Source organism: Ambystoma mexicanum, chromosome 11 (assembly GCF_040938575.1).
Source record: "Ambystoma mexicanum isolate Mex_15411 chromosome 11, UKY_AmexF1_1, whole genome shotgun sequence".
NCBI classification, from domain to species: Eukaryota; Metazoa; Chordata; class Amphibia; order Caudata; family Ambystomatidae; genus Ambystoma; species Ambystoma mexicanum.
This window is the reverse complement of record NC_090934.1, coordinates 1272835822-1272857288: the sequence shown is the minus strand read 5'-3', so window position 1 is coordinate 1272857288 and position 21467 is coordinate 1272835822. Positions and strand designations below refer to the sequence as shown.

General features: G+C 47.9%; 1 protein-coding gene across 1 annotated transcript in view; it reads left to right on the top strand.

Annotated features, from left to right (window-relative positions):
• TSPAN3 (tetraspanin 3) overlaps window positions 1-21467 on the top strand; it is a 102485-nt gene that overhangs the window by 9690 nt on the left and 71328 nt on the right. The window contains exon 2 of the mRNA XM_069624740.1: window positions 15757-15948. Within this exon, the coding sequence (XP_069480841.1) occupies window positions 15757-15948 (192 nt within the window). The remainder of the gene's footprint in view (window positions 1-15756; window positions 15949-21467) is intronic.

The window sequence follows — 21467 nt, the reverse complement described above, 5'->3', positions numbered from 1 at the left end:
TTTAGTCCCAGACAAGACTCAACACCTCCCGGCTTTGCAGGGATCTTTACAATGTTTAATTTCAATTTCAGACAGATTAGGCTGCATTTCTTTGTGTTGGTTTTTGATTTTTACTTTTGGCTATTGGTGGCGCCTAAGAAGAACTGAAACTATTGCATTGGAGTACAGCAAGGAGGGAGATGGTGAGACTGTTATGCTAAGTAGTCTGCTGAGTGAACTGCTTAATTCCAGCTGTAAATGCGCTAATGGTGTAATAAAAAGGCTTAATTAATTGTGCCTTCAGCAAATTTATTTATATTTGTAACTTGCACTGAAGTCTCGTTCAGAACCAACATTGGCAAAGCTAAGGCTGGTGTATAGTTTTTATATACCCAGGTAATTGCAATAGTTTCCGGCTGTTGCCATTTGAAGATTGGATAAGCAGGAGCTAAAAGCAGCTCCTGGTTCAGGTTGAATGTTTTTTTTTTTCAATCCTTTTTAAACTCGCCATAACTTTCTTGGTATGTGTATGTATGCATTTTTTTTCCTTGCGCATTTGGTTAGAAATTAAGCCCTCAGCACAGAAGATAAATATACTTCTCAAAGACACACATTATACAGATTTACCACAATACAGAATCACCAATCTATAAAATTACCACACCCATCTATAGAACTAGAATAAAAACGTACATTATTTCACATTCAAAGTTAAGTGCACGTACAATCAAGTAAGAACAAAAAAAGGATTTGTGTCCCTATACGTAAAACCTCTCCATGCATAAAAAGCAGCTGCTGTATATACCACGGACACAGCACTGTATATACAACCCCAGAATTGATCATGGTGTGTTTCCAAACTGGCAATCAAAGTAGAGTAACCTTATACGTGCATACCATACGGTTTGGAGCAACTCGTTTGTAAATGATGGGGGTTTCTCAACCTCCTTATTGCAAAAACAGCAGTGTCTTTCCTCGAGGTATCCCTGTCTATCGTCCCATGACCACTCTGGTGGGAAGGATACATTTAAAAAGTACAATAAGATGCACACTTATAATTTTGTCCATAATTTATGGCTCGTATTAGTCTTAAGGCGTGCCCTGTATTCACATAGGTGTGTGTTTTTGTTCGCCATCGGTTGGCCTGGAGAGCCAAAAGAAGCTCTTGGTAGCTGTTGGTGTCAATCTAGCCAGGCTCTTCTAGTCTACAAGCAGGAGCTAGTGGCTTCCAACTCCATCAATTTTCCAACTCTGCATAATGGGAGTGCTTCGCAAATGCCTAAACAAAAGCTACAATTGTTGGGTTTGCAATGCTTGTTTAATTCTTGCAGCTTGTACTGTGTTGCCTGTGTTTGCCACATTGGTTCCCATGCTTTACATCTCGCAATGACTTGTGCCCTGTGATTGTGACCTTAGCTTTCCTCTGGCGACCTTCACTTACTGTTTTGTATCTGCTTCATTGTTTCGGCTTTCCATTCTTGCATTAAAGGCATGCTGGAGGAAGCCGAGCGTAGTCTCATTGTGAAAGCCACTGAGCTAAGACATTGGAGCTGTTGATATGGCTGTTTTTGCTGTGAGACTAATGTCACATTCACTACACTGAGATATGGTTCGGTATAAGGATCAGATCTTTATGCAGTATCTCCCTGCCCTCTGCTGCATCTTCGTTATGATATTGGCTTAGCCTACCTAAATCCCACAGGGCTCCTTTCTGCGCTGTGTTCACGTGGCTCTTGAGACCTTCTTAGTGCAGTAATCGTGTCCTCTTGAACTCTTCTACATCACACTTGCCATTGTCACATACAGGCCTCTAAACTTTGCTTAACAACCCAAGCACCTTAGCGGCTGCATGTCTCTTCTCATGAAGTAGCTTGACTATTGCGCCATTATTTTATTTATTTTTTCGTTTCTTTTTTTTCTTTCGAAGTACTTGTCCGTTAGAAAAATGTTTTTTTTAGTTCTTGTGTGAAAGAAATTTAGCTCCGTCGGAGGAGCTATGTAGAATTATTCTGACATCACAGCTTTTGTGAAGCAGAAAGAGCACACCACAGAGAAGCCATAGTTTTGTCCATATTGTTGAACCTACTGTAATCGTCTGACATGGAGAGGTCAAATGTTCGTTTTTTTTTTAGCTTGTTTAGTTGTGTCGTACTGCTTTGTATGGATGTGTTCCATCCTTTTGTACTGCATTACAGGGAGGTTAAATGGAGTAATGCACAGTGACTTTCATTGGGCCATTGCAGCTTATCTAAAGCAGTGTTTTCATGGAAGGGAACTTGGAATAGTGGGTGGCACCTGACAATGTTGTTCACTTGCATGTGTCGACTTGTGGTAATGTTTGTATTCCATATGTGCATTTTTCCTCGTTTGTGACGACTTATAACTGTAAGTAAAAAATACAGGATGGTAAAAACAGCGGTATATTATTGCGAAATATTTTTGCAGTAACTTTTCCTAGTGTTACGAATTTGTGTAACTTTTTCTAGAACTGAATACATCGGTATACTTGGTACTATTTCTGAAGCATCTCATTAAGGGTCCCCACGTGTCTGCTTGCACCACAGTCCATCGACTCAGTCAGTCCTTTACAATCCGTCCTGCATGAAACTATAACGCGAGTAAAGTCAGCAACATTATATATGGCGAAAAGGCCCTCGTAGGTACGAGTCCTTGCTGATTTCTGAGCATGCATGATGGTTGCTGACATGGCTGAAAAATGAACCAGGAGCTAAGCAAAGCTATGGAAATTATTTGAAATGTGCATATCCGATTTCTGCAAATGTAAAATGAAACCCTTTTTGGTCCTTTGGATGGACTTTAAACAAATTGGCTTTTGCAAGTGCTTGTATATTTCGTACTGCGGTTCTGACCAACGCTGAGGTTCTTCACAAATCTGAGCTACTCTGAAACCAGTCCTGGCAGTTTTGTTTTCATGTTTCGAAGAGAACTTCAGGGCAGCACGGCGTGTATAAACAGTGTTGGGCAGCCACTAGACCCAACACATTGCTGTCTCCTTGAAGCACATGTGGGCACAAAAAGCCACAACTCGAAACATTCTAACAAAAAGTCAGCTCGTAAAGGGGTCACTTTCGTTTCTTAAAAGCCCAGTACAGTTGTCACACCCCCTCCCCTCTCCGCCCGCGCGCAGGATTCATGTTTCTTACTTGATATAGTGGCCGGCCCTGGCCTTCATGAGCACTTTTTCTCCCTTGTGTTTTTTATTTGGGCAAGATCTGCCTGTGCATGGAGAGGGTTAGGATCTTAGATGTCTGCAGTTTTGCTATTTGACACCCAAGAAGCCTTGTTCTCCCCTATGCTTGCCCAAAGGGAATGCAAAATGACAAAGCCCCGTGATTTGCAGAGACACCCCACACCGCACGTTCAGAAGAAAACCCTACTATTAAACCTTTTTTAAAGTTGCTAATCAAATAAAGGCTGCAAAGTGAATTTATTTTATCAGTGTCGGCCCATTGCTACCTCAGCCGATGAATGAGGGTGGGTTGACCTGACATCTCCCCACCCCATCCCCTCCTTCGCAGGACTCCTTCAAAGGAATTAGGTCTTCATTGTTAAGGCGCAAGAAGGCTGTGCTTCGCCTACATGACCCCGGACGGGCAGGACTTACTTACAATGGCCGTTTGTTTTCATCCTCTCTTGGTTAACGTAGGTCAGAGGCGTGATGTTTCAGTATTTCTTGCGACTATCTGGGCATATGTATGGGACTTTTTGTCCAGTAGTATCTTGGGGGGGAGGGAGGAGCGGGCGGGTGGTGGGGGGGGGGGAGAATTGCAGAATAGAGGGTTCCCTTCGACCTAATCATCTCATCTGTACCCATGGCTGCTGTTATTACTTTGTTCTGCTTTGTTATAATTGCATTATATTTTCTTGCCATTCGTGTATTGTAAAGCAAGTTTGTTAAATTATTTACTGGTTTAATTGTATTTATCCCACTTGCTCGTTGTACCAAACTTGGCGTGCCTATCTTCGCTTTTCTCAATGTTTTAAGTGCTCTTGTAGTGTTTCCTTTTTTTGTGTTCTCTTGTGTGCTTGAAATGAGATCCAGCCACTACTGGAAAAAGGCAATGCTGCTTTGGTCAGAATATTACAAATCCATAGCTGCTAGATGTTAGTTACTCCCTGATCACTGAGTGTATTGCTTAGTTTTTAGGGCCTGTACAGAACTTTTCATTGGTGGTTTTCTCCTCCCTCCCTCATACATATATGTATGTGGTTTTATTTTATTTTTTAATTGTGCTGTTTTGTCCCTTGGTTGGTATTGGTGTGAAGTGCAATAAGGCAGCAGCTAAGAGGCCACCTTCTGTAACCCATTTCTTGCAGTGACACTTGGTCCTGACACACTTGACTTTTAAAAATGTCTTCTAATCCTACTTCAATGGAGAGATGCAATCTAATACTTTAATATGTTTTGTTAGTTTAACGCTTGTTGAAGTGATAAGCCTGCTGCTTTTGCTTTGATAGGAATAATTTCTTTTTAGGATCACCTGAGGTGATCTACCATTAATATTCTATCCTTGGTGCAGCACTAGGTTTATAAAACCTGAGTCATCAAATTTTACCTCGTTTACCCAAACGAAATCTGTGAAGTACTTGTATTTGGCGCATTTCTGATGCGCCTGGAATCCGTACCAAGTGTAAGCTAAAAACCTAATTTGCCTGTACTAGAAATGCAACACTTTACTAGATCGTATCTGTGAGGACGGTATGGACACTCGTTTAGTACACATCAAAGTACCTGGGGGCTGTAAGTATTATTGGACCCACAGGGATAGTGATGGATGGTTGTGGGGAAACCCCAATTGTTTTCCATACCGTTGCCTGCACATGGCTTCATTTTAACGATTGATGAATTTTTTTGCTACCGTCTGCACTACTGTTGGGTGCTTTTTCTGCAGACTGGTGCGTGTTTCAAGTTTACACTAGCACTGTTGGTCACTTAACACTGATGTACAAGTCCTTTCTAGGATGGAGGGTATGGCTGAAAGTTCTCGATAAATAGATCTTAATTTTCATGTTCTGTAACCTGGGTAGCTCCGGTCTACCAGTTTATTTTGACTGGCCACAGGGAGCACTGTGCACTCCATGTTCTGTGAATAGGTCGAATTTCAGCTTGGAGAACCCATGTGCTCCTTCCATTGGGGCCATACTTATTTGGGATCGCAGGAGTAGGCCAGCGATTTTAGTGGAAATTCTGACTGAAGAGGCCAGCTGAAGCATCTTAATAGATGTCATTGTGGGGATCCATTTAAAGCTCTGTTGTGCAGTTGAATGACTAGACCAACTCTGTTCACACTATGATGTAGAGATTAAGTCCCTTTCATTAGTTTGTGTGCATGTAAACAGCCCCACATTGGTTCACGTGGGGTCCGTGGGGGGGAGGGGTGGGAGTTCAATGTCCTGTCTGTGTACAACTGGATCTGTATGTTTTTAACTTTATTCAAAAGGGTAAGGGGTTGGCTGGGGACAAACAGATTCCAGTGCACATCTACCTTGTGTGCTGTGGATCATTGTGTCTGCAAGTTGGCACCTGCTGGGTCGCATCTGATTCTGAATCCATTTTAGGAAGAACTGGTGAACACCAAGTGTATTCCATTGTGCCACTATGGATGTGGTAAACTGCACGACACGCATGCTTTTTCAATGACCCCAGTTTAACTACTTACGGAAAAACCTGTAACTATCAGACGTTGCTTGTGATTCACAAATTGCGAGAGATAAACCTCTGCACCCCATGGACGGCACCCCTTATCTTACATCCTCTGATGTGAGGCCCCTTGGCTCCCATTATTGCATCTTTGCCCAGTGAATGTTGTTGGAGGCATGAATGACTGTCGGCAAAGTGTTGCATTTTGTTCACCAGGCTTCTCTCATAATGTGGTAGTAACAGGCGGTGCTGTTGGCCTGTAATGTGATCATGGATATATTCACGGCGCGTGTCAAGTAATAAAAGGGCGCCATGTTCGAGGTACACAGGGTCGCTTTCCTCAGGAGTCTGAGGGATTGTGGTAATGATTGTAGCATGGGCTATGGGGGTACAGGCGAATGCTAGAATCGAATGCCAATGAGTAGGTTTCGTCAGGCATCGCAGATTTGGTATGGCATTCCTCGTTCATTGCCAATTGGGACATTGGTCTGGAAGGATTAAAAGTGGTACTTGATTTGGGAGCATCCATCAGTCCCTTTGAATAAAATATAATCTACGTTGTTGCATGAAACTAGATGAAGGAATTATTGGCGTCTATAAAAGGCGGCTGTTCATGTGTATCTATATATAATCTCTCCAGCATGGGGTCTGGCATGGATTCACATGCTCATGAATATTCCCCGTCGTCAGGCCGGGAATCCTCGGTATAGAAAAAATCAGTATCAGTTTAGTTTCTGATCTCTTAGTAGTAACCAATCACTGGGTCATATTGCCCCCAGCCAATGACTGCCCTCTCCCTAAGCCCCGCCCCTGGCAGCCATCCTCAGATTTTTACCACCCGTTCAAGTGTTGGGAGTCCTCGTGCTTAGCTCTCAAGCTTTTGCTGCGTTTTCGCGCTTTTTCAGGAGATTTTCTCTATTTTTCAGTTAAATAGAGCCTCAAGCTCCACCATTTCTACTTCCGATCAACGGGGATCCGTTTTCGGAGTTTCTACGCTCCTCAAGGGTGAAGATTCCGTCGAGTTACGCTTTTGGAGGATTTCAGAAGTTCCGAGGCCTACCCCGGACATGGCCCAGGAGAAAGGGAGCTTGACGCCTGGGAAGCTATTCAGGACCTGCCCTGGATGCCAGCTTCAGAACGTTTTCAAGGAGGACGAGCATTCGTTATTGTCTACATGAGGACAAGACGCACAAGGAAAAGGACTGCGTGTTTTGTGGAAACATGTCGGAGCGGACCATGAAGGATCGCCACCTCCGTCTCGCCAACTGGCTGGAAGGTAAGAGCCCACCAGGCGAGAAGAAGTCAGAGCGGTCTACTAAGTCCTGTGAGGGTGCTCCGGCGACGGGGGCCCAACAAAAGGCTAAGCACCGCGAGTCTGCGGGCACCAGGAGCGCCGAACGGTCGGGCTCCTTGGCTGCCAGGCAGGGTGCACCCTCCCCGGTGCCATAGACTACGAGCCAACACTCTGGCTCGGGTAAGAGGAAGTCCGAGAACCCGGCAAAGCTTCTGGAGAGGCCCCGGTCGATCTCGAAGACTCCGGCAGAGGGGGAGCGAGGCTCGGACCCTCCCCCAAGGTGAAGGCCCCAGGCGTACAGAAGGTGACGTTGACCTTAATTCACCCTGCTAAAACCTCAATTGAGGATGTCGCTGCGGCCCTGGCTCAGCCTCTGGAGGCTACGCCAGTGGAGGCGCCCTCAGGTACCAGTCTCCCTGCCACCGCGGAGGGAGTAGTCTTTCAGGCCCATCGAGGACCCCCACGAAGTCCTCGTTGGAAAGGGGGGCAGAGGAGGGTGGTGGCCGTTGTGGATACGGACACGATCTCTGAAGAGGAGCTCATCCAAGTCGTGGAGGAGACCGAGCCCATCGGGAGGGATCCCGACTAGGGCGACGACGAGGGCGATGGTGATGCAGACGAGGCTCCTCAAGAGCCCTCGCTCCCGTAGTTTCCGGTGTGGCAGGACACCTCGGCGGCCATTTTGTCAGCCATCCAGTCCTTATGCTTGGAGAGAAGGACTAGGTTGCCCCTTCCCCCGACGGAGGAGCCTGAGCCAGACCCGACGGAGCAACCGGAGCCAGGACCTTCGGGGAGCCCACCGCTTAAGAGGAGGAGGACGCATCATAGGCCTCCTCTTGCCCCCCCCCCGTCCACTACCCACGGGGATGATACAGGCATGGACACGACTACGACGGGGTACGGATGACGACGGAGGCGACGACGGGACGTGTCCCCGTCGCCCCCTGCCCGGGCGTCCCCGCACGACGTGATTGGATCCTTCCATGCAACGATCTCCAGGCCATCCGAGCTCTTCCAGCTCTGCCCCGAGGAAAAGGAGGGGTTACTTAACCAGCGGCGCGAGGCTAAAAGGAAGACGTCCTCGCCGTACCGCTTCTTGATGACATCTGGGATGAGGGGCTCGCCCTCCTCAAGAACCCTGCCACGGCTCCTGCGAAGAGGGATCGGTACGAGAAGAAGTACCGGGTCCCCGACGCTGCCCCCTTGTGCCTTAGGGCGCATCGGCCTCGACTTCAACCTCCCCTCCGGACGGCGAGGGTAGGAAGCTGGATGCAATGGGACGACGGGTCATCTCATCTGCAGCGACGATCATCAAGGCGGCCAACGCCCTGGCCATCGTAGCCCGCTACGACAGGGAGTTGTGGTTCAAGATCGCCCCTCTGTTGGACTTCCTTCCGGATGCCAAGAGGGCTGAGGCCCTGGAAATCTTGCAGGAAGGTGAGATTGCCTCGGACCACGCCATTACGGTGGCTACAGACATCGCCGACACCGGTTTCCGTCAGTTGGGCAACAGCGTTTGCCTGAGACGACGAGGATGGCTCAAGACGACGGATTTTCCGCCAGGATGTTCAGACCAAGGTTTTGGACATGCCCTTCGATGGGAACCTTTTTGGCAAGGCGGTTGATGAATCCCTTCAGGCAATCAAGACGGACACGGACACGGCCCGTGAACTGGGTGTGCTCCAACAGCGACGGCCGTCCTTTCGGAGCTCCGGAGGCAGACTGGGTGCCTCCAAGGGAGCCGGCAGCAGCTCCTCTACTTACCGTCAAGCGGCAAGGTCTTCGTCGCAGGAGGCCTACAGGGGACGCGGCAAGTCGGGTGGATCCCGCCGTCGTCGCCAAGGTGGTCAAGGAGGCAAAGCGGCCTCCAAGCAAGATTGAACCGTCTGTCGGGTCGGGCCCCCGCTGAAGCACCCCGGTGGAAGGCCGGCTGACTAAGTTCGTCGGCGTGTGGGAGTCCATCTCCACCGACCGTTGGGTGCTGGACGCCCTGGCCCTGGGGCACGCCCTCGAGTTCCAGAAGAGGTGCCCCCGCATTCCTCCTGTGGCCAGGAAGAAACATCACGTCCCACAACTGCTGTTGGAAGTACGGGCGATGCTCAGGAAAGGTGCCATCGAGCTCGTCCCGAAGAGGCTTCGGGGCTCCGAGTTTACTCAAGATACTTCCTCGTGAGGAAGAAGACAGGAGGATGGCATCCCATCCTGGACCTGCGACGACTAAACAAATACATCAAGGCACAGAAGTTCCGGATGGTCACCCTCCAGCACGTGCTGGGACAGCTGGAGGAGGGCGATTTCCTATCGTCGTTGGACTTGGAGGATGCTTACTTCCACATCCCTATTCTAAAGAGGCACCGAAGTTCCTCAGGTTCGTGGTCAAAGGGCGGCACTACCAGTTCAAGGCCCTCCCGTTCGGATTAAAATCGGCGCCCAGGGTGTTCACCAAGTGCCTAGCACCGGTGGCGGCGCGGCTGCGCCTGCAGGGGGATCCACGTCTACCCTTACCTGGACGACTGGCTCATACGGGCAAGGACAAGGGAGCTCGCCGTGGAACACACTGCGAAGTCCGTCCAGCTGCTCACGGACCTGGGGTTCTCCAACTTTCCAAAATCCCACCTGGTCCCGTCGCAAGTCGCCCTGTTTCTGGGAGCACAGCTCGACACAGTGGCACGGCGGGCCTCACCGTCGGAGGAAAGGATAAGGACCATCCTAGGAAAGGTGCAACGTCTACTGGCCACGGACGTGGCCAGAGTGAGGTCTGTCAAGTCCCTCATCGGAATGATGTCCTCCTACATTTATCTGGTGCCCCACTGCAGACTTCGGATGCGGCCCTTGCAAGAATTCCTCGACGCCCACTGGATCCAGACGACGGGCAGCTTCGAGGACAGGATCCTGCTCGACGAAGCGTTCCGTCAGGCGATACGATGGTGGGGTGTGTCCGCTCATCTGACAGCGGGAACAGGCTTTCCAGCCCCGGCCCACCAGGTGACGGTGACGACGGATGCCTCCCTGGAAGGTTGGGGAGCGCACACCGGGGGGGTCTCCACACGAGAGGCCTTTGGTGCTCGGAGGAGAAGACTCTCCACATCAACATCTTGGAGCTCCGCGCAGGGTTCTGGGCCCTCAGGTCCTTCTTTCCGTCCCTCAAGAGCAAGGTGGTGAGGATCTTCACCGACAACACCACCACAATGTTTTACATTCGGAAGCAGGGCGGAACCAGATCCCCCTGCACTGTCCAAGGAAGCCCAGGATCTGTGGCATTGGGCTGTTGCCCAAGGGATGTTTCTGGTACCCTTTCATCTGGCAGGATAAAAAAACACCATCGCCGACTCAGCAGGGAGCTGCGCTCGTGTCACGAGTAGGAACTGCGCCAGGATCAAGTGGACCGACGATGGGGCGAACCCCAGATCGATCTCCTCGCGATGGCGGCGATCTCCAAGTGCTGGAGGTTCGCCAGCAGGTTTCCCCAACCGAGGAGCATGGGCGATGCTTTCTCGTTCCCCTGGGACGGCCTGTTCCTTTCCCGCCGTTGCTACTCCGGCTTGTCAACCAGCTCAAGAGGTCCCGGTGCAGGATGATCCTCGTTGCACCGGCGTGGCCGAGGCAGATCTGGTTCCTGGACCTTCTGGACTTGTCAGCGTCCACACCAGTCAAGCTGCCGACGGCCGCGGATCTTCTCTCCAGAGAAGGAGGCGCCATTCTTCATCATGAACCAGAGTCGCTGAACTTGCAGGCCTGGCTCCTGCAGCACTAGAGTTTGGAGGATACGACATCCCGGCCAACTGCAGAGAGGTTCTTGCAAAGGCCAGGGCATCCTCAACTCTCGTGCTACGGACACAAATGGAAGAGGTTCTCTGTCTGGTGCCGTGCACAGAAGATTAACCCTCTGCAGATTACGGCCCCTCAAGTATTGCCGTACCTACTGTATTTGGCCAAGGCTGGCCTATCTCCCGCTTCCATCAAGGTACATCTGGCTGCCGTCTCACGTTACACCAGAACTACAGGACGGGCGTCCTTGTGGTCTCATCGTCTGGTGAAGGAATTTATGAAAGGACTGTTCCGATCATTCCCACCGGTGAAGGCCCCTGCCCTTGCGTGGGAGCTCAACGTGGTGCTAACTAGGCTCATGGGGGGGTGGTGGGTGGCCCATTCGAGCCTATGCATTCAGTGCCGTTGAAGTTTCTTTCGTGGAAGACAGCATTCCTTGTGGCCATCACCTCTGAACGACGAGTGGGAGAGATCCAGGCCCTGTCTTGCAAGCCTCCATATTTGACTTTTCACGACACGAGGGTGGTGCTGAGGACGCACCCCTCTTTCGTGCCCAAGGTGCCGTCGGACTTCCACCTCAACAAGCCCTTGGTGTTGCCAGTTTTCTTCCCGTCGCCTTCGTCGCCGGCTGAGAGGACTCTGCACTCGCTGGATGTGGCTAGAGCGCTGAAGTTCTACGTGGACCGCACAAAGAGTTTTCGGAAGACATCACAGCGGTTTGTGAACTTTGGACCTGTGAATCAAGGGAAGGCTCTCTCGAAGTCTTCCATTTCCAGATGGCTCTCCGGCTGCATCATGCACTGTCACCGGTTGGCAAACCAACCGTTGCCAGGCCGTCCGAGGGCCCATTCAACCAGAGCGATTGCTACTACTACGGCGTTCCTGTCTGGTGTGCCCCTGCTCGACATCTGCAGGGCTGCTACGTGGAGGTCTACGCACACCTTCACGAGATTCTACTGCGTCTGCCGGGATTCCAGGGAGGAGTCCAGAGTCGGCCAGGCAGTGCTGCGCAACCTGTTCGCCTAAGGTGAGCCTGGTGGGGAGGTAAGAGTTGCTTAATGTTGAGTTGTTGTATTGCTTGATATTGAGCCTTTTGCCACCTCCCGTGGTTGTGCATGTGTACACTGCTATGTATTCTTATATTCCTGAGCATGTGAATCCATGCCAGACCCCATGCTGGAGAAGGAACAAGTTACTTACCTGTAACTGTTGTTCTCCAGCATGGGTCTGGCATGGATTCACATGCGAACCCTCCCGCCTACCCCTCTGCGGCTCTTCACTTGGTCATACTGCCACTTCACGTGCTACCAAATCTGAGGATGGCTGCCAGGGGCGGGGCTTAGGGAGAGGGCAGTCATTGGCTGGGGGCAGTATGACCCAGAGACCAGTGATTGGTTGCTACTGAGAAAGACAGATCAGAAACGAAACTGATACTGATTTTTTTCCTATACCGAGGATTCCCGGCCTGACGACGGGGAATATTCATGAGCATGTGAATTCATGCTGGAGAACAACAGTTACAGGTAAGTAACTTGTGAGATGATATATATATATATATATATATATATCTTTTTCACGAGGTTAATAAGTAGCTGTGACCTATGCCCTGGAATGGTTTCTCCTAGTGTCTCCCATACACAATTGAAGATTAAAGACATAGAGTACGCTGCATTTTTTTTTTTCAGTTATCACCCTTCAGACAGTAACAGGCGAGCCGCGTGCCCAGAATTGTGCCAGGTGTTCTTTTCACGAGCAGAAAGACCCAATAGTTAACGAGTATACTTTACATTTGTTTTCAAAAGTGAACCTGAACCTATGCTGATCAGACCTCAACGAAGCCTAGCCATCATATATGGTTATTTTGTGTAGCTGGAATAAAGGCTGTATGCACTTTTTCTTCTGTAGCACATTGAGGCTTCTTAAAAGTGCTATTCGGGAATGGTGAATGTGAATGTGAATGGAAGGATTCCCACCTTTTGTGAGGAAAATTCATGACTGTCACAGATGGGACCTAATTGGGTTGTGAATGCATATCCAGGCTCTCGTGTTGCTATGGTAGGGGAGACTATAGTGCACTTTAGAAGCACCTAGAAATAGTTAAACAGTGGCAAGCTTTCCAGTGTAATGACCGAAGTCGTATGTACTGACGGGGTGGGGGAAGGAGTAAAGGGTGCATTTAGGCGCTCCAGACTTCCAAACGTAGGCAGGTATGCTTCCATGAGATAGCACGATGGAGCCGCCTTGAATCCAGCATCTTATCTGAGTTGTTTTGTTGGTAGCCTGTCTCCTTCCTGTCCACCTCCGTTTTCATACATATAACCTAAAGTTTGGTGTTAAGCTCAGGAGTTGAGCACAGCCTGCACTCTGCATGTTCCAATTCTGACGGGGCGGACTCTGCATCCATCAGATGTTGATACTCTTTGTGTAACTAAATGGGGCAATAGCCGCTTGTTTCATAGCGCTTTGAAGTGGTAGCTCTGGCAGAAAACGATCCTTTCTTTATAGTATTACATGTGCTTATGTTTTGTATTCTATTCTGTAGGTTTGACCCAATTGTACCTGTGCATAGCCAGTGGAACATCACCCAGCCCATTGCTTCCTTTCTGCGGCCTTGTTGCTACCTCAGAGGGGCACTGCATATCTCCTGTACTGTAAGGGGGTAAAATGCCATCCTTCTGTATGCTTGATTACTCTGCCACACTAAGGAGCATTTAAGAAGCAGGTCTATGGCAGTAACATTAAATGGTCGGTGTCAAGGGAGATAAAGGAGCTTGCTTTATCCACCCACTGCTTTTGAAAGCAGGCATTTGATTTTGTAAAAGGAGGAACTGAAATGCCACAGGCTGTCCTTTCCCGTTAGGTGGGGAACCTATTCGGTACATTGCTCTACCAAGTGATGTAGTACCCAAGCTGTAACTTAAGTTGAACTACCTCATGGCAAGGTCACAAGATGTGATACCCCGGGCCCCTTGCATATGAAGAGTATTGATGACCCGTGAAGACTGATTGTATTGCTGAACCTCCTCTTCTTTGATTCGGTAGACTTTGGTGTGTCTCTTTGCCAAGAGATAATTGACATTAACCTAATGCACTCCATGGTTGCCACTCTCAGGATGCCCCCCTTCGTGTTTCATTCGTCCCTTTGTCTCCCTCCAGACTGGATTAGTCAGTAATGAGATTAGCAATCTGTGGCCGTTGGCGCTGCTTCCATTGTTAGACGTTGTCATAGCCCGATCAACGTTTGTGTTTAACTCTAGGGTGTGAATTTGAACCATGATCCACGTTTGCATGGGTTTTTTTTCTCACATTTTAAAGCCCATTAACTGCGACCTGTCTACCAGGGACAATTGGGACGGTTTATAAGTGGTGGAGGAACCCACTAGAATGCTTGTTCGAGGGACAAGAGTAGTTGCCAAACTACATGCATTATATTATACCTCTGTTGCATTGTAATAAAAAAAAAAATTGACGCGATGCCCTGGAGGGACGTCACCTGCATGGTTTACGTTTGGTTCTAACCCCGTCATTTACTTAATGCTTTACTGCTCCTGACCCAAGACTGTCGCCAAGGGGTCGTGCCGACGCCACGACTCGTTTTTCCTAATATTGTTGAAACCGCTTTACACCGCAAATGGCTGCAATGTGCATGATTCACTGGTGCGGTTGGGGTAGGGGGAGGGGTGGAGTGGAGGAGAATTCTGTTAGTGGGAAGAGGCAAGAGGCAAGATAGCTGTGCTGTTGATCGCACTTTGGAAGCACTGGGGACTGCGTGCGTGCTTTGTCGATGGTGTAGAGAATTGGTGGGAACGCAGCCTCCCTCCTCCTGACCCCCCTCCCATGTTAGTCTATTCCAACACTCCGTGCTGGAAATGGAAAATTGTTTACTGGGGGTGGGGGGGCAGGGCCACGGGACGTGCCCCCAGGCTAGGTCATGCAATACAGTACCTCTTCATAGAACCCAAGCCTAGCGATTTGCATGAACCTATGTCCACAAGTTTACATTTGAAACATGTCGTGTGTGTCAGTAAAGACTCTTAAGCAAATAATGTAAGTTGGGCAGTGCAGTTTTTATTGGTCACACTACTCGTTCTAAGAAAACAAATATCTGTTGCAGGGGCCGAAATTTCGATTGGATAAGCAGGCGCAAACAGCAGCTCAGTGTCCAGCAGCTACCACTGAGGAGCGAGAAGCTTGTTCATAGCACTGCGCAAAGAGAACTTCTCCATGCATTGCAAACTTATTAATGTGTCCATTTATGGTCCTTTATGCTTTAAATGTTGTAAGTTGCCCCAAATTCATAGCGTTATATTCACATAGGTGTGTTGGTTCAGCATCAGCTGTTCCGGGGAACCAAAAGTAGCTCATGGTAGCTATCAAAAGCTAACAAGGCTCTTCTAGGCTATACGCAGGTGCCAAATAGCCCCAGCTCCCCTGAATTTCAAACCCTGCTTTGCAGGGCACATATACCAGTTTGGGCAGTTTAACAAGTATGTGAGGCTTTGGCTGTTTTGAGGCTACCGAGTGTCTGTGGGTTGCTCATGCATTTGATAACTCTGCTACCAGGGAAGATCCTGTTCTGAAGCCACGGTATCGCACAGACGTGCAACTTGCACTTCAACGAGCAAACTGCTCTCTGATGACTTTGCAGTGCTGCAGTCTCCAGAAAGCGCCTGCTCGTTGAAGCGCAAGTTGCATGTCCGTGCGATAACGCGGCTTCAGTGCAGATATTGTGGGCACGCCCCTTGGTCTGGGGACAGAGCGGTGCTCTGGCAAGACTTTGCTTGCCGGAGTGCGAGAACAGCTCTGTCTTGTTCCGGTCCATTTCCTGCGCTGCTAACACACCCATGTCGCCCCTGACCATTCGCTATGGCCAACGGGAGCTGCAATTTGGTCTTTTCTCATCATGGCGTTTGTGCCCAGGTGGGGAGTCTTGTGTGCATTGGCTGGGGCCTGGGTATGTAAGCTGGCTGTAGTACTCTTGCTGTGAGATATGTATGCACTCTGTGTCTGTGTGTATTGCTGAGCCATTAACTTGTGTTTTTTCTCCCCGCAGGCCGCGGCAGGCATCCTGTGCTACGTGGGAGCCTATGTCTTCATCACTTACGATGACTACGATCACTTCTTTGAAGATATTTATACTTTAATCCCAGCAGTTATAATAATAGCCGTGGGGACTCTACTTTTTATCATTGGTCTTATTGGATGCTGTGCCACAATCCGGGAAAGTCGCTGCGGTCTGGCTACAGTAAGTCTTTAATTCTATAACGAGCGCATGATTACACAGAACCTTGGTGGGTGCTAGAGAAGACTCATCCTACGTTCGATTCCCAGATCACTTGTATAGAATGGGAACACAATGTTTGGCAGTATTTTTTCTTTATTCGTATCTATCTTTTTTATTTTCTTTTCCTCTTACTTTTTGGTAGCCAGTCCCTCTCCACGTAAAGCATACACAACACTTCCCATTCCCTGCACAAGCCTGTCTGTACTCTGTTTGCACCCTAAACACAGACTAGCAGATATAATTTGTGGAGGAAAAAACCTTAGTGTCCAATAAGGTCACACGCAGAAAGTAAACTTCTATTTTACAGGGTCAGTCTTCAGGCAGCTGGTGATGAATACAAGCGGCTCAACTCTTTTTTTTTTTTTTTTTTTTTTTTTTTTTTTTTTTTTTTTTTTTGCAAATTCCAAATAATAATAAAAGGAGCACAGCAAACAGTACACAACCTACTGGAGCCAGTCTTTGCATTATGTTCAGTCCATTGCCAACTCAATAACCCGAAGCTCCCAAAATCTTTGCAAATATTTTGTAGCTGCTCGGGTCTAAGCCCCACTGCCTTCCCTGGGCCGTCTCTGCTACGCTAGTAGTATGCTGTGTTGCAATGTGATCTGATCGATGGTCTATATAACGCTCCACGCCACTATTCTCCTAGTTGTGCTTCTTTCTTAATGCAGCCCAAAGACTTTACATTAAAATAGTGTGGTATGGGTGGTATACCGATTTGCCTGCCATTTCCTGTCTGGTTGTACAGTAAGCTTAGTGATTTCCTCGGCTATTCGGCCATCCACGTGCTTTTGTACGATCGGACCGAAAACAAAGGGTCCGACCGTACAAAAAGAACGAAAAATGCTACCACCAAAGGTTCGAACACCGAAAGTTCGAACCTTTGGTGGTAGCATTGTAGGTAAGTATATAAAAAAAAGACTGCAGGGGTGTCCCTTGCAACACCCCGCTCACTATACTGTGTGTGCTACAGTGAGTGGAGTGTTGCGGAGGACACCCTTGCAGCACACCCGAGGGAGGAGGGCGAAACAGAGGCTGCAGGGGGTGTCCCCGCAACACCCCGCCACTATTTTTAATGGTATAGTGAGCGGGGGTTGTGGGGGGGGGGGAAACCCCTGCAGCCCGCCCAAAAAAAAAAGGACCCTGCGGCGCCAGTTCCCCGATCACGGATGTGAAAGGGAACTAGTGCCACAGGGAGACCGCGTGAAGAGAAGGTAAGTAGGGTTTGTTTATGTTGGGGATGTAGCTGGGGGGTGTGTGTCGTGGGTGGGGGTATTTAGGGGGGTTTTGTATGTGTATTGGTATAGGAAATGTACGAACCTTTTGTGGTTCATATATTTCACATGCAAACATTTTGGCCGCAGTAAAATCAGCCGCGGTCTGATCACGTAGATCCATCCACGTTACTTTGAACAGATCTCAATAGCTTACAGCTACCAATCTACCAGTTTTTTCGCTTTTTCAGGCTTTTGTTAAGCTATGTTACACATTTTCTATAGCGCTCGCAACCCAAAGGCCAGCACGCTAGCAGGGGTACGAACTGACAAAGCAGCTTGCAATGGTTTGGTGATCAAAATGCAAACAAATCGGGATACTTTGAAGGCCTTTTTGAAAATCGTTACTGATCTGATTCCAGCCTAAGTTTTGGGCAATCATTTCAAATCTTTGCTCAGAAAAGCTCCTTCCACCTGCTGAAAGCAGATTGAATCTTCGTGGTCCTGGTGGCAGAGAATTGCTGGCGTTGGTATTTTGGCACATAGATTTCCAATATACTGGTTAAATAATGGGACTAATTCCCATAGATAAACTTGAGCGGAGTGTTTGTAGTTTCTGACACAGAATTTTGGGGAATTTCACACATATTTGCATGGATGTAGTTTTATAGCTTTTGCATAGATGCAATATATATATATGATGGTGCAGCCGAAACCATGCTTGACTAGGATCTGGGGAAGGCTTCTCCTGGTGATTGAGTTCTAAGATGGCATATACTGGCCTGTTTGCCGCCCCCCCCCCATGCATGTTTTCTAAAGGCCTGATTATGATAGGAGTATTGGGGGTGAAATCATCCTGATGCAGGACTCGTGCACATTCTGCTGCCACCAGTATTTCATCCATTCGGCACTCTCCTCACCCCACAACCCCATTCTTGTGATATACAGCGTGTTATTTGGACAGCGGAGCTATGGCTAGTTTTACTTATCAGGGGGACACAAGCACATTAGTTCCTCAGCATTTAGGACCTGATTCACAGAATTTTTTCCTATGGGATTGCGCCATTATGAAGGGATCTTCGAGATTTATCTGCGGGTAAATTACCCACAACGCAAATGTACAAAATTCCTATGCAAACATTTCATTACAAATCGCAAAGATTCAAACGCACACCCTCACTCACACCCCACCCCTCCACCCCTCCACTTACATTTCTTTCAGACGCGCTGTGTCCCTCTGGCGCCGTTTCCCTTTCTCTTCCGTGATCTGAACCGCTGCAGTCTTTTTATTTGTGTATTTTTTTTTAATTCATTTTTTAGGTCCATACCGACCCCACCTAAACGCATACAGAACTTTTGGTAGTTGGAACTTTTTATGGTGTGTTTTAGGTGTTTTGATGGGGTCGGTAATTTTTATTCGGCCATTTCGTCCAATTCCTTATACAACACTTCTGTGAATCAGGCCCATAATGTGGTAATTGGTTTTGTTTTCAGCTGCCGAGTGAGAGGTTGTGACTCTGTAAAACGGTTGTCTAATTGACATTTCCTTGTTGCATATGCTTTTATTTTTGGTGCAGCAGCATTTTCATAGACCTTTGCATTGAATACCTGTCGAGTGACTACGAATGTGCTATGTTATAGATGCTGCTTTTCCCTCCGTGGAAGAGCTTCCGACAATCTAGTATTTGACAAAATGCCGTTTCATATTGTGTCTGTGGGATAAGACCAAGAACTCTATTGTGACGCCTGTAGGTTTTTAAAAAAGTAAACAATTAAAAGCAACACTGTTGCAGCTGAATGTGTGGAGAAAATGATGATTTTGCCAAAACGTAGTCTGGAGCACGTTTACTAGGGATACTGTTCGACTCCAACTTGCATTTGATATGGAAATACTTATATTCCCAATTGTATCTTGAGGCACACCGGCAACCAAGACACTTTGTAATCTGTATTGCTTAGGTTTTATTCATCACTGCTGCATGTGTATTGGGGGGCAGGTTAACCTTTTTGGACTAAATCTTCATACCCAACTTGCATTGGAAGTGAAGTTGCCAATGATTGGCATTGGTTTAGCTCACAACTTAATATTGGGTTCGCTGATTTCCTCCCCTCCCCTCCCCACCCTGTTGAGATGCCAAAGATGCATCTTAAGGAATTACAAAAGGAAACCCGAACTGAGAGCACTAGATCATCTTCGTTTATGTGGCCTTTCAGACCACGCGTTCTGCTCTGCAGTTGGCGCTGGCTTCGGAAAGTGTTTAATAGTAGTATCCCCGAAAACTCGCATCTTTTGTGGCACATGATGCGTACTTTTTAAAGTATTACAGCGTTGCAACGTTCCTTTGGGTCCTGATTTTTTTGAGAATCTATAAAGGAGCAAACTGATGCATGGTAATCTAAATTCTGATCTTGAAGCTGCACTCGGTATGTATATCATTTTGTGTGGTGGATCTTACGTCAGTTGGTTTCTACTTTATTCTCACACACAAACAGGAAACGTTTCAAGTTTTAGACCGTGGTGGGATGCCTAGTGGGAAAAAGAAAGTTCACACACTCCTAACATAGAGCTATCTGTTTTTGTTTATAAGAATTCAGAGTACTAGGTTTCTTTAGTGTATGATTTTCCCCAAATGAGAACCAAAGTAACCTTTTTATTTTGTTTTCTATGGGAAGTTCATTTGATCCATCTCCTACCGTTAATGGGAGAAGTTATTGCAACAAAACTCCCGATTGTTTTGGTGAACACCAGGGGGGGGTTGGGAGGGAGTGTTGGTCTAAATCTTTCATATAGTTTAGACCCAGCACTGAGGGGACAGTAGAAACGTTACTGTAGAAGGAGCACCACAAACGAAGTGCACATGCAGCCAGTATGGTGTGTGGAGAGTGGTTGACAGAAAGTGGTGTGCTCTGGCCAAACCGCCCAGTTGCTGTTAAATGGAGGACCCTTGTTCAAAGGCCTTCTCCCGTGATACATTCTTGTACTTCTCCAGCATCCAAAAGTCTCTTGCACAGAGGACCTCACTGATGGTGGGTGGGGAGGCAGCCCTACTACCTTCACATGGCTTCTGGGCGGGTCTCAATTTTCACTTGCCACAAGCCAGTACTGCTTTGAATGGTGGGCATGTCACCAATTTCTGCTGTAGCCTTTTCTCAACTGAGAGCACATCTTCCATCGTGGCAGACCATATGGAATACGTTTTGGTTCACAATCCTTGATTTTTGTATTTATTTTTTTTGCATTCACCAGTCATTCTGGACTGACTGGATGAGCAAAATCAAATATTGAATGCCTCTGTCCTCTTTTGTTTTGCAGGAAGGTGCTTGAGGTAGACTTGTATGACAAGCTGGTACAACAGCCTGTCGTTGCCAGTCCGATTTGGAAACCAGTATGTTTTGGGGAGGTTTAGTAACCTTTTTATATAAACTTAATGGAATGTAACCGATAGTGGCAACCATAAAAAAGGTGTCTGAATGATGGTGTCAGCAAGTGTTGGAGTTAATGGGAGTGTGGGGCCAATGTCTCAAGAATGGATACAAAGATAAGTTTCACACTCTTGATCTAATGGGTACTTTGTCAAGTTCCAGAAGTAGAAGTCCAAACCAGGTGACTAATACAAAGTTTTACAAAAGTTTCAAGCGCAAAGCAAATGGTTGCCTCAAAGCTAATGTAGTTGCTCCTTCCGGTCTAGGACCAATGGTGGTTGGGTGGCCTGTGGCTCTCAGCCAGCATTATGTTTTCAGGGCCCCCCTGCTGACTGCTTCCAAATGCCAATGAGGTTCTTTGGGACACTCTTTTTGGATGATTTGCAGTTGGAGCTTCTGTTTGGGGTTTGGCGTAGAGACTGAACCCTGCTCTCGCCTTCCACAAATACTCCTCTTTATGCTATTGCATGATCACTTTTCTGCCATGACTACTTCTGGGCGGACCTTCTTCTCCCTGGTGTAGTTGTACGTTTTCTTCCTCCACCGCTTCTGTACTCTTCCCTGGACGAACCTCCTTATTACTACACAAGCGGGTGGTCTCTCGTTTCTCCTCTGCCTAAAATGGGTCCAACTTTTGGCCCATCTCTACCTGCTCAGGCCCTTCATTCTTTTCGCTGCTTAGTGCTAATTTGTCTTCGGGTGTACGTGCGCTGTATAAAGACACAAAATATTCTGAATGTTGGCCATCCACACTCCTTCCTCTGTGGGTAACGCTCCTCAATGTAATCTTCTCTTGCCTCCCAAGTCTAATCCTTCTCTCTTCGCCACACCAAACCCCTCGTC